The sequence below is a fragment of the Scyliorhinus canicula genome, chromosome 10 (genome assembly GCF_902713615.1).
Source record: "Scyliorhinus canicula chromosome 10, sScyCan1.1, whole genome shotgun sequence".
Classification (NCBI taxonomy): domain Eukaryota; kingdom Metazoa; phylum Chordata; class Chondrichthyes; order Carcharhiniformes; family Scyliorhinidae; genus Scyliorhinus; species Scyliorhinus canicula.
The window spans coordinates 126,051,132-126,065,422 of NC_052155.1; the positions used below are offsets into that span (position 1 = coordinate 126,051,132).

General features: G+C 40.2%; 1 protein-coding gene across 1 annotated transcript in view; it reads left to right on the top strand.

Moving 5' to 3' along the window:
* The window catches only part of mib1 (MIB E3 ubiquitin protein ligase 1), a 176,066-nt gene that overhangs the window by 43,199 nt on the left and 118,576 nt on the right, over positions 1 to 14,291 (top strand). Inside the window, 5 exon segments of the mRNA XM_038809723.1 lie at positions 2,088 to 2,154; positions 7,518 to 7,722; positions 7,844 to 8,027; positions 9,610 to 9,754; positions 13,167 to 13,300. Coding sequence (XP_038665651.1) covers positions 2,088 to 2,154; positions 7,518 to 7,722; positions 7,844 to 8,027; positions 9,610 to 9,754; positions 13,167 to 13,300 — 735 coding nt within the window.

Genomic DNA, 14,291 nt, shown 5'->3' on the forward strand with positions numbered 1-14,291 from the left:
GGATACTGACAGACTAGGTGAATATGTAAAATTGTTGCAGATTGAATTTAATGTAAGCAAGTATGAGGTTATCTATTTCGGACCAAAAAAGTATAGCGCTGAGTACTTTCTAAATGGAATGAGGCTAGGTACAGTAGATGTCCAAGGAGACTTGGGGGTTCAGCTGCACAGATCCTTAAAATGCCAGGAGCAAGTGTAGAAGGTAATGTAAAAGGCTAATGGAATGCTCGCCTTTAGATCTCAAGGGTTGGAATATAAAGACACACGTTGTGCTGCAGCTATACAAAACCCTGTTAGTACTTGGAGTACTGTGAGCAGTTCTGGGCACCAAACCTTAGGAAGGATATTTTGGATTGGGGGGAGTGCAACATCGGTTTACAAAAATGATACCTGGATTACAGGGTTGAGTTGCAAGGAGAGATCACTCAAATTAGACCTGTTTTCGCTAAGGTTAAGGGATGATTTGAGTGATTTATTCAAGACATTAACAGGGAAAGACGGTAGATAAATATACACTATTTCCACTAGTTGGAGATTCTAAAACTAAGGGACAGTCTAAAAATTAGGGTCGACTGTTCAGGAGGGGTAGGAGGAAGAATACTTCACTCAAAGGGTGGGAGAGGTTTGGCACTCCCTTCCACAAACAGCAGTTGAAGCAAGAACAGTTCATTTTAAATCTGAGATAGGTAGGTTTTTGTTAAGCAAAGATATTATTGGATCTAGGTCAAATGCAGGTATATGGAGTTAGGTCACAGATCAGCCATGATCTCATTGAATGGAAGGACAGACTCGACGGGCTGAATGGCCTACTCCTGTTCCTATGTTCCTAGAATTCTTTTTTGAGAGCAGAACCAAAGCAAAATGATTTTTTTTTTTAAAGAGCAACAGCATTGAGAGTTTTAAAGCTGTTTGCAACACAACTTCAAGTTGAAGTGACATTCAGACCATTGCTTCACAAATCCTGGCTCTCATTCTGAAGAAATTTATTATGCTACATGAGATGAGGAATATTACATATTCTACACATTATTTTGGCTCTGGATTAATGTATTTCTGATTAATTATGCATGCGCTGTCAAAATTCATCTGTTTTATTTTGGTTACTGTATTTTGGGTCTCATTCCTTAGTTGTAGTTGCAAATTGTTGAACTCCGATATTGTTTACTTTCCCGTCTCCTTAGGCAAGAAGAAAGCTAAGCATCTGAATTTTTCTTATCACTTGCGTGTTTTGGTAGATTAGTGCATCAAAGAAGTCTGCAAGTGGTATTGAATTGTGGGTTTGTGCCAGTCTAGATTTTACATTTTTTCTGGTGATCAGCCCTTCACGACCTCCACCTCTGGGAGTTTGATGCAATAGGAAACCCTGAGTGATAATAATTCTAGATAGCATTATTGGAAATTGATGCTAAACTGGTGTCAAAATGTAAAAGACTGAGCTGATTTGCGCTTAGCAGGATTCAGAAGGGTTTTTTGTTGTTCCATTGTCCATGTTAGACCCATGGAAAAGTGGTTTTCCATTGTTGTCGCCTGTGTTGTTTGGTCCATTTATGATATAAATGTGAAGTCAGCCTGCACAATCTATAACAAATCCAGCCTACTAAATAAAGTGCCAAATAAAAAATATAATTCTTTTCAAAATTTCAAAGTAATATTGTGGGAATTACTTTTATTTCATATTTGGTTTTAAGTGAATTTGGGCTGCATTTTGCACTCTTGGCTACAAATTGGCTCGGTGGATATTTTGTATTTCCATAATCTTCCATGGAAACTGTGTGATCTTTGTCTGTTAAAATCATTGACCATGTTGAGAAAATTTGGCGATTACTTGTTTAGATGAGAAGTTTTTGTGTAGTCTGAGTCCATTTGCTACAGTGCCTGAGGTTAACTAAGTCAGCATTGAGCAGTGATCGGACGTGTGCCTTTATGCCGCATGGTAGTCAGTTCCAGAACCATCTTGAAAGTTCTGCCTCTTGCCTAGTAATGAGGATGAAAAAGTGAAACCTTTATACTTGACTGTTTATATGTGTCTGTGTGATATGGGTGTAGTTCAAGAGCATTAATATTATATTTTTCCCCCTTTTAACTAGTCTGACTTGAAATGCGTCCAGGATGCAAAGGGAGGTTCCTTTTACAGAGATCATTGTCCTGTGTTGGGTAGGTAACTACAGAAATGTTATTAAGGATTCAAAAACTGAAGTGAATTAGGTGAATATATATGTAGTTTAGCATACAAGCATTATCTTCTGCAAATAATTTGATTTCCTATGAATGCTCCACACCTCTTTCATCATGGATGATGACAAAGCTTGGCGTTAAGTTTCAGACTCTGGGTTTTTTTTCGTTGATGTTATGTACCACAGTTGTATCAAGGCTTGCAGGCTGTGGATGATGTTGGCTAATTCAAAGATTACCGTTTGATATTGAAATCGCCACCATCTTTCTAGACATTTCTCCACTTGGAGCCATTGTCCCTTTCTGGAGGCCAGGTATTCAACATGATATTGTGGTAATAATGGGCAGTATTGCCTGTGGCTGGTCACTGTTGATTGTCAGGCAGCAGTCAAGTAATTAATTATACTTCCTGAAAGTTAAAGCAGGTTTATTTCCAATGCAGATGAATTGGATGAAAACCTTGAATGATAATTTTCCCTACTTGACCTTGTCCTTCGCAAACTACTTGTCACTGATGCATCTCCCAGTAGCACAACTTGTCGGAGCAATCTTGATATTGTCTTTCTGGGGAACATATCCTGTCTTGACACTGAAAACATCTTCCAATGTGTTGTGTCACTACAACATTTAAAACAGGTAGTTGTTCACACATGAAGAACTGAAAACTACTAACTACATGAATGGAAAATTCCAAGTTATAATGTTTTAAAGTGCTCCTTTTATTGTTGGCAGAAACTGCTATGTTTACTGGTGCAATGAATGAAGAACATAAATAAATAACTTGCAATGAAACGATAATGCTGCAAATTTTGTAGAGAGAAAAACATATTTCTGGTCTGTGCCTTTCAACAGACTGGGAAAAGTTAGAAACGTAAGGGATTTTGAATAAGTGAGGGGGAGAGGATGAGAAGAAGAACAAAAGGGAAGGTCTGTGATTATCTGGAGGGGAGGTGAGATTAAATGAGAAATGGCAATCGTAATGGAACAATTAAAGATGTGTAGAGGAAGTGTGAATGACATGATCATGAATAGCTGCCAAAAGAATAACCAAAAGAAAAAGATAGAAACAAGAGGGGGGAAAAAATAAACAAGTAACAAAAATAGAAACCAAATGGGACATGGGTTAAGGTATAAAATTGTTCAATTCAGTGTGGAGTTCAGATGGCTGTAAAGTGCTCAGTTGAAAGATGATGTGCTGCCCATCAAGCTTGCGTTGAGTTTCATCGGAACATTATGGCAGGCCGAGGACAAAGGTCAGAGTTGGCAGCAAGGTAGAGAATGAATTGACAGGTGAATGAAAGCTTGGGACTGTGCTTGCGGACAGCAGAGGTATGTCTCAAAACGGTCACCCAGTTTGCATTTGGTCTCACCACTGTAGAGGAGACCATATCATTCAAAGAGAATGCAGTGCACTATATTGGAAGAAGTACAAGTAACTTGCTACTTCACCAACAAGGAATTTTTTGGGCCTAGCATAGTCAGAAGGGAAGAGATAAACAGGTATTTTATCCTTGCATGGAAAATTGTTGTGCGAAGAGGAGGATGTGTTACTGGGATGATTAAAGAATGGACCATGGTATTGCGGAGGGAATAGTCAGAATGGTGAAAGGAAAGGGCGAGGGAAGATGGGTTTAATGGTGGCATCTGCTAGAGGTAGCCAAAATGGTGAAGGATAATCTGTTGAAGAGGGAGACTGGTGGGATGGAAGGTGAGGACATAGAACATAGAACGATACAGCGCAGTACAGGCCCTTCGGCCCTCGATGTTGCACCGACATGGAAAAAAAACTAAAGGCCATCTAACCTACACTATGCCCTTATCATCCATATGCTTATCCAATAAACTTTTAAATGCCCTCAATGTTGGCGAGTTCACTACGGTTGCAGGTAGGGCATTCCACGGCCTCACCACTCTTTGTGTAAAAAACCTACCTCTGACGTCTGTCCTATATCTATTACCCCTCAATTTAAGGCTATGTCCCCTCGTGCCAGCCACCTCCATCCGCGGGAGAAGGCTCTCGCTGTCCACCCTATCTAACCCTCTGATCATTTTGTATGCCTCTATTAAGTCACCTCTTAACCTTCTTCTCTCTAACGAAAACAACTTCAAGTCCATCAGCCTTTCCTCATAAGATTTTCCCTCCATACCAGGCAACATCCTGGTAAATCTCCTCTGCACCCGTTCCAAAGCTTCCACGTCCTTCCTATAATGAGGCGACCAGAACTGTATGCAATACTCCAAATGCGGCTGTACTAGAGTTTTGTACAACTGCAACATGACCTCATGGCTCCGGAACTCAATCCCTCTACCAATAAAGGCCAACACACCATAGGCCTTCTTCACAACCCTATCAACCTGGGTGGTAACTTTCAGGGATCTATGTACATGGACACCGAGATCCCTCTGCTCATCCACACTACCAAGAATTTTACCATTAGCCAAATATTCCGCATTCCTGTTATTCTTTCCAAAGTGAATCACCTCACACTTCTCCACATTAAACTCCATTTGCCACCTCTCATCCCAGCTCTGCAGCTTATCTATGTCCCTCTGTAACCTGCAACATCCTTCCGCACTGTCTACAACTCCACCGACTTTAGTGTCGTCTGCAAATTTACTCACCCATCCTTCTGCGCCCTCCTCTAGGTCATTTATAAAAATGACAAACAGCAACGGCCCCAGAACAGATCCTTGTGGTACGCCACTCGTAACTGAATTCCATTCTGAACATTTCCCATCAACTACCACTCTCTGTCTTCTTTCAACTAGCCAATTTCTGATCCACATCTCTAAATCACAAGAGGACTATATTGTGGTTCTAGGAAGGAGGGGAGAATATAAATGCGTAAAGTGGCATGGACACTGTCGAGGTTCCTGGCAATCAAGGTGGGGGGAAATCCTCTTTTGAGAAAAGATGGCATCTTGGAAACACGCACTAGTATGCAAGATTGCATTGTCAGAACAGATGTGACAGGTATTGAGAAACTGGAAGAATTGCTTAAGTTTCCTCCCATAGTCCAAAGATGTGCAGGTTAGAATTGGCCATGTTAAATTTCCCCTTCGTGTCCAAAGTTTGGATGGGGTTGCTGGGATGGGGCGGGGATTGAGCCTAGGTTGGGTGCTCTGTTGGAGCAGGGCTGGTACAGACTCCATGGGGCGAATGGCCTCCTTCTGCACTGTAGGAATTCTTTGACTCTTTGAATTAAATAGAGTCCTTGAGGAAGTGAAATGTGAGAAAGTGTGGTTCTGCGAGGCAGTGGCTGTATCGTTGGTTGGTTGGTCACCTATCTCCAGAATTGGAGACCAATAAATCAAGGAAGGGAAATGAAGAGTCTGAGATAGACCATGTGAAGGCAAGAGAAGAGTGGAAATCAAATGCAAAATTGTTGAAATTTTCCAGTTCGGGGCAAGAGCAGAAAATTGCATTATACTGTCACTGGTATGCTGGAATAAAGAAGTGAGGGAGGGCCCTGAGTAAGTTTGGAACAGTGTTCCACATATCACACAAGTCAGATATAGCTGGGACGTATGTGGAAATCATTAGCAATATATTTTATTTGGAGTGGAATTGAAAGAAATTGCTTAAAGTCATAATAGCAGACAAGGAGTCCATTCCACCCATCTAGTCTGCCAGCCCACCGAAGAGCACTCCAGTCAGGTCTGTCCTCTGTTCTATTCTCATAGTCTTGCAAGTTTATTTTTCTTACATCTCATTTACTTTTTTGTTTGAAATAATTGATCTTCCTCAGATCCACCACCCGCTGTAGGCAGTGAGTTCCAATTTTAAAAAGTTATTTCTCCCAACCAATTGTCAGAAATCACTCAGAATATTTTACTAATGTATTTTGTCCACAATCTATTTAAGCAACTTTAGGAATGTTATTTTAATGTCAGATTGACATTTTGTGCAGCCGCATGTTCCTTTTGCCTTCAGGGAGCTATTACAGTGGGAAAGGATATTAATTGGCTTTTTTTTAAAAACAAACCGAACTCTCTGAAAAAATAACAAGTTACTTAATCTGTATTCAATAAGATATTCATCCTTTTAAAAAAATATTTAAAGAAAACTTTTTCTGAATGTGTTTTTAAAGTACCCAATTTTTTTCCAATTAAGGAGCAATTTAGCGTGGCCAATCCTGCACATGTTGGGGCTGTGGGGGTGAGACCCACTTAGACACGGGGAGAATGTGCAAACTCCACATGGATAGTGACCCGAGGCCAGGATCGCACCCGGGTCCTCGGTGCCGTGAGGCAGCAGTGCTAACCACTGCACCACCGTGCTGCCCGAACAAGATATTCACTTCTGATATTCATTCTGGTGGTGCATTTTCAGTTTGTTTTTCAAATGGGAGATGGTTTTAGACAAAAACCAAGAATCAAGGTACTGCGGCCCCAGGGAAAGCGGAGAATAGTTCTATATTTAGTGGGTAGAATTTCCTTTCTAGGTTTGAGTACCTGGTGGTCCAAAGCATTCGTTTCTATTTAAAATTAATGGAGCAGCTTTGAAATGAAATGAAATGAAATGAAAATCGCTTATTGTCACGAGTGGGCTTCAATGAAGTTACTGTGAAAAGCCCCTAGTCGCCACATTCCGGCGCCTGTCCGGGGAGGCTGGTACGGAGATGTGTATATAGCCAGTGTTAATAGACCAGTTTGGGAGATAGGAAATCTTAATGAGGTCTTTGAGACTGACAGGATGAGGATCTCTCTTTGTGGTAACCTTGACATCTTTGAAAAAATTGGGGAGCAAATTGAACGGTGAGCAGCTATTTTTCATGTTACTATTTTGTTGCATTGGGTTTTGGCACCTTGTAACAGTGTGCCACAACTGCAGCTTTTTCCATCAGTTTAAACCCTGTTATTAAATACTTGGGGAAAGAAAGCTATCCAAAATGTGTTATAGTTACTGATCTTTTCAACTCAATTTGAACTCAGTTTAGATCTACGTTTTGAGTTTGGCTTGATAAGATCACACTGTAAATTGTATGGGAGAGTCTCAGAAATAGGAGAGTAAAAACTAAGCTTGTCAACTGCTTAACCATGTTGCTCATGCTCCAGTTTTCTTTGTGCTTAATTAATGTAGTGCTTCCACATGAACTCCTAAGGTTGAGCAAATCTTTTACTAAAAACACATTAACTTGTGTGCAACTCTCTTCAGGACCATTTTGTACTATAAAATCTCTGTTACTTATGACCACTAGTTAACAACATTTTACACTTCATTGTTGAGACTATTTTCTATCACAATACAAGATTGAGTTTTATTTTGGGACATTTTCTGAATATATCTCCTTCAAGGCATTGGTATGCATTTTGATCAGTTTATTCTTTTAACATGATACTAGGTGAACAAAATGGGAGTCGGAATCCTGGTGGCCTACAGATTAGTGATCTTGTCAACATTGATCTGGATCTAGAGATTGTTCAGTCGTTGCAACATGGGCATGGTGGTTGGACTGATGGTATGTTTGAGACATTGACAACCACTGGCACAGTCTGTGGCATTGATGAAGATCATGACATTGTAGTACAGTATCCAAGTGGCAACAGGTATGTAGAGAAGAACAGAAGACAAAATTACACCATGATGAAATATGTCAAAAACAAGTCTATTTGGCTTGTGGCATTTTAATTCTTGAAGTCGAGCTTCTAAATGACTTTATGCCTACAGGTGGACATTCAATCCTGCAGTTCTTACTAAGGCTAATGTGGTTAGGAGTGGGGATGCAGTTCAAGGAGCAGAAGGTGGATCTTCGCAGTTCAGTGTTGGTGACCTGGTTCAAATTTGTTATGACTTGGAGAGAATCAAGCTTCTTCAACGAGGTCATGGAGAATGGGCTGAAGCAATGCTCCCTGTAAGTAGAAGTTAATTTTCATAGCTATGTTTGAAGAATACATTTACATTGAAATTTTGGTGTCTGTGGAGCAATTGCTATTTTGCACAAGTGCTAAACTGGGACTGTAAACCTGAAGTTAAGGCCTAACCTGGATTTGGAATGAAAAGGGGCTTCTTACAAGGAACACACTTGCAGAACTGCAGTTTGATACTACGTGGAGCGTAAATCTATTACGTTGTCAAGTAATAGGGACTGCTGACGTATTTGTGAATCCAGTGTGCTCCGCAGCTTTTTTTTTTATTCCTTTCAGTTTTTTGTCTTTTTTTCTATCACAAATGTTTTTTTTATTTGCACTCGGGACTCAGATTGCTGATCCAGAATGATGGATGCTCTGTTACATCTGAGAAATATGTGGCTGCAGCAGAAAAAGTTGAATTTCAGTTGAGCTTTTGAAATCAACCAAAATGTTGCAAGAAATTTATTGTTGCTGTCATCAGAATTGTAAGAAATGAGAGATATAACTGTTACATCTATAACTTCATGTTGAGATTTTAAAAATTGGGTTTCAGGATCTAGGTGCATCTGGCTAGGCCAGAATTCCTAATTTCCCTTTAGAAGGTGGTGGTGAGTCACCTTATTCAATCGTTGTAGTCCATGTGGTATAGTTAAACTCACAGTGCGGTAGGGAGTTCCAGGATTTTGACCCAGGGAATTCCCTAGGGAGTTCCAGGATTTTGGCCCTAGGCAGTTCCAGGATTTTGAATTGTGCCTTAAGTCCAAGTCAGGATTCTGTGTGACTTGGAGGGGGCCTTGCATGGTGATGTTTCTCATGCTGCCCTGTCGTAGGTGATGGAGGTTACAGGTTTGGAGGGTGCTGTCAAAGGAGACTGGGTGAATCCTTGTAGTGCTTCTTGCAGATAGTACACAACAGTGGTGCAGGGCATGAATGTTTGAGGTGATGGATGCAATGCTGATCAAGTGGGCAGCTTTGTCATGGGTGGTGTTGGAGCTGCACTCATTCAAGCAAGGGGGAGTATTGCATCACACTCCTGACCATGTGCCTTGTAGATTGTGGACAGGCTTTGGGGAGTCGAGAGATGAATTACTCGCTGCAGGATTCCCAGCCTCTGACGTACTCTTGCAACCACAGTATTTATTTGGCTGGTCGAGTTCAGTTTCTGGTCAATGGTAACCTCCCCAGAATGTTGATAGTGGGGATTCAGCGATGGTAATGCCATTGAATGTCAAGATGAACATCCATCAAACTGAAACATGAATTATTTTGCTCTCTTTATGGATGCTGCCTCTTCTATTCCTTTTATGTTGTGAATTTGTTACAAAATACAGCACAGAAATAACATGTGTACAACCTTATTGCTGCCTAAGCCAGTGGTAGTTTTAAAATATTGCCAAATGATTGGAAAATTTGGGTGAGAGAGCCAGAAAAGCAACAATCTGACCAGGGTACTTTGAAATTTAGCTACTACATGGTATAGGTGCAAATTGAAATATTGAATATAGTGAAATCTTTCCACAACACAATAATACTGAGAGTGCGACCATATTGTCCAAACTGTGAAATGTTTTTGTTTTAATACAGACTTTGGGGAAAGTTGGGCGTGTCCAACAGATTTACTCTGACAGTGACTTAAAAGTAGAGGTTTGTGGGACTTCTTGGACTTACAACCCTGCAGCTGTTACTAAAGTGGCATCAGCTGGATCTGCAGTGAGCAATGCATCTGGTGGTACGTATCAGCCTCTCTAACAAGTTTCTCTTTTTATTTTCTTCCTGTATACCATAGTTATATTAGGTGCTGTTGAAATGGCAGTATGTTCTGTCCATGCAGTTCAGCATCAGTGAAAAATAGGAACACTTTTGAGAATAGCTTTGCTTTAATTTTGTTGATGGTCACTGAAAATTTGACCAGTTGTTAAATGTTCGTCGGCAATTTTCCACCCATGCATTTCTATATGCACACGTAGAACTGATTCTACTGCTTTACTCCACAGCATTGAGGATGCATTAAAATTGCAGATCATAATTCACATAGCTCAAAATATTGTTGCAACATGACTCATGTTTTCTGTATTACACTGACAATCCCTTTTCTGCTGCAACACTTCCCTAATGTTTGACTTTGTTCCTTTTAGCTGCTCTTGTGTTATTGCCAACTTAAAATTCCACTCTATCCTTAATGTTGCCAGCCAACTAACAACCTCTTAATCTTCACTGTATGTAAATGATCGTGCATGTAGAATTACTAAAAGGTAGAAATTACTCGAGCTATGAAATGTAAGCCGTGGCCAAGTAAAAAAATAAAATAGTGGGACAGCAAAATGAGGGGCTCTACGTCTACTGTTGCTGACCTGTGTGGAGCAAGCTGATGACTACAAATGGCTAGTGAGCGACCAACTAGTTGGGTTGGCTATTGAGAATGCTCGAATGCTTTTGATAGTGGCAAAGAGTCATGCGATGCTGAGCAACCAGTAAGAACAAAGAATGGGTGAGAGGAACCTGGTGGAAAAATAAGAAAGATGCTAAAAGTTGGTAGGTTTGACTTGAGAACAGTCATGCGTTGGAACCTTGCTCCCCATATATCTAACCATGGAGGATACTGGCAAAATGTACATGGTAATTGCCAAATTCATTCGGCTGCTGAAAAATATTTCAATTAAGGGGTCTCCCCATAATATGTTTGGAGTTGAGTCTGTGTCTGTTGCATCAATTTTGTAATTTTCTTTGCCCTTTCAGACCAAACGTATTGAGCCAGTCACATAATGGGGAATAGAAATTGAGCTTTCCTTGCTGATTGATTTGATTCATTGCTTTCTAGGCAAATAAGATGATGAGTTCCCTTTCAGCTCGCAATACAAATTGTGCACATTCTGAAAATGAACAGGAAGTCTTAATTCATCTTTTAAGATATGCTCATGTCCCGAAGGCTACCAGTACTGCTTTCTACCTTTGCTTCTCAGTTTCTGGGGCACCGCTATAGAGTCATAGAGGTTTACAGCATGAAAACAGGTTCTTCGGCCTAACTTGCCACCCAGTTTTTGCCACTAAGCTTAGTCTTTCAATTCCGCAGTTTCTTTTAACTTTAGTCCCAATTGCCGGCATTTGGCCCATAATCCTGTATACCCAGCTTTCCCATAAAACTGTCAAAATGCTTTTTAAAAGACAAAATTGTACCCGACTCTACTTACTACTGATTCTGGCAGCTCGTTCCAGACACTCGCCACCCTCTGTGTGAAACATTTGCCCCTCTGGACCCTTTTGTATTTCTCCCCCCTCACCTTAAATCTATGCCCTCTAGTTTTAGACTCCCCTATCTTTTGGAAAAGATGTTGACTATCTACTTTATCTATGCACCTCATTATTTTATAGACCTCTATAAGATCACCCCAAAGCCTCCTATGCTCCAGGGAAAAAAGTCCCAGTCTATCCAGCCTCTCCTTATAACTCAAACCATCAAGTCCCAGTAGCATCCTTGTAAATCTTTTCTGCACTCTTTCTAGTTTAATAATATCCTTTCTATAACAGCGTGACAAGAACTTTACACAATATTCCAAGTGTGGCCGTACTAATGCCTTGTACTAATGCCTTCAGCAAGACGTCCCAACTCCTGTATTCAATGTTCTGACCAATGAAACCAAGTATGCCGAATGCTTTCTTCACCACCCTGTCCACCTGTGACTCCACTTTCAAGGAGCTATGAACCCTTACCCCATGATCTCTTTGTTCTATAACTATCCCCAACTCCCTGCCATTAACTGAGTAGGTTCTGCCCTGATTCAATCTACCATAATGCATCACCTCACATTTATCTAAATAAAACTCCTGCCATTCATAGGCCCACTGGCCCAATTGATCAAGATGGATGTTGCATGTTGCCACTTTATTTCCATCCAATGTTTGTCTTTGCTCCTCGTGGTTTCTTATTAGTCCAGGCAGGGGTCAACAACCTTATTAACAAGGACAACTAAGAAAAAATAGTGAAAACTGTCAAGTTACTGTAAGGTAACCACAATGCTGTTATACAAATGACAATAATAAGGAGCAAGATACATCTCTCCAACATTTTAAAGGTTTTTACAAAAACGTTAACTGAACGATACTTTATCGTAAGCACAGATTAATGAGAGTTTTTTTAAAACCCTGAAATATGCCATTTAATTACTATCAAAATGGGTTTGATCGATCAAGATCTGGAACCGCACGAGTCCTTAATGAGTCAGATGTGCCTCTAAAGCAGGGGTGGGCAAACTACGGCCCGCGGGCCGCATGCGGCCCGACAAAGGTTTTTATGCGGCCCGCCAATGAGGTGCCCGGAATCATAACCGGCATTTTTGAAAAGCCGCCGGGGAAAAGCCGCTGCTTTTCAGCGGCTTTTCAAAAATGCCGGTTATGATTCCGGGCACCTCGTTGGCGGGCCGCATAAAAACGCGCGTAGTGGGGTGGATGAGTGGGGCTGTCTCATTGGTCGGTTTAGTTGGGTGTGCGACCAACAGGAGTCCAGGTTACAAACAATAAGCCTTATTATTGTTTGTAACCTGGACTCCTATTGGTCGCACACCCAACTAAACCGACCAATAAGGCAGCCCCACTCATCCACCCCACTACGCGCGTTTTTATCGTTGACTCGGCTAGGCTGTGCTTCTCTCAGTGTTAAGGATCAGCACAAGCAACTTGACACCTGATTTCAACAAACTGGTAAATGACTGCAGTCAGATGCACCATTCTCATTGACATTGTTCTGTTACTTACTGAGTTACTTTGTTTTTCAAATAAATGTGCTTTTTTTTCTTTAAAGACCTTTTATTTTGGCTATTTAAAATATTAATTATTTTACTTAATATACTATGCGGCCCTTTAAAATTGTGAATTTCTGAATGTGGCCCTTGCATGGAAAAGTTTGCCCACCCCTGCTCTAAAGCCACAGGTTGTGGACCCCCTGGCATCGGCCCTTGGTTAAACATTCAAATCCTGCTCTGTCCTGATGTTACAGTCTCATCCTCACATGAGACTCTGCTGCTCAACTCGAGCAATATCATGGGGAAGTGAACAAGTAAGAATTAACAAAGTTACTTTTTTTTTGGAGGATTGAAGGCCTTGCACTGTAATCTTTTCTATTCTGTTTACAAATCTTTGTTTTGCAGAGCGTTTGTCCCAATTGTTGAAAAAATTATTTGAAACACAGGAATCTGGAGACATTAATGAAGAACTTGTTAAAGCTGCAGCCAATGGTGATGTTGCAAAAGTGGAAGAAATAATGGCACGACCAGATGTTGATGTGAGTCTTTCAAATGCACATATTATTCCTTTATTGCCAATGAATTAATAGACTTCAGTACAAACTGGAACATGGGGGGAGAAAAGTATGAGGCAAATTAATATAGCTTTAAAAAAGTCTGAAAGATAGCCATGGGAATTTTCAATTGGTATTTATCCGTTTGATTTTTTTCATAATAGTTTTCATAAGAAACATGTTGCCAATGATCTCGAGGATAATTAGTCTTTAGTGGGGTCACTTGACCAAGCCAACAGAAGACATTTGAGCAGCTTTGGTATTTACTATGACTTTGCAAGGCCACAGTCTACTGGTATGGAGAGGTGTCAGAGGGGTTAATTATCCTTCCCACGTATCGGAAAAGCGAGGGGATTTTAAATAAGTGCAGGTTGCTTCAAATTGCATTTCACTACAATAGGGCAGAGATTGTCAGATATCACATTGCTTTTGATGATATATCAATTTTCTATTATCACTTGAAAAGAGTAGAATGCATTAATATCGCTCTGTTTAAATGGAGGATGTGGATGTTGTCTTATTTCGATTTTTAAAAAAAAATTGAAGTTTCTACATTATGAAACTTAACATTATCATCTGCCATCAGTTTGACCTGTTTTCTCAGCTATTAACCATTCAGTCATTATAAATGCTTGGCTTTCACTTTTGTCAGCTTCAACAAAACACGCTTAAAAACTTTATAGTTTACAGTAGGTATTGGGTGCAATTCTGTCACCTTGTGGCACATTAAAGCCATTACAACTGTAGAATATTTTAATTTTTTTCAACTATAGCCTTTAACTTCACTTTAAATTATTCTGAAATAACTTTGTGTAAACATTTGCATGGTCCCTAGCATGGAATTCCTTTCTGCCACCCACAACTTTACTTAAATGACATTGCAATATGCCACTTATAATTTGAAGCTACTAGGCATAAATTTGTTTTGAAATTATTTCAAGGAGCAAAATGGATCCTGTGTTTTATTTTAAATTTT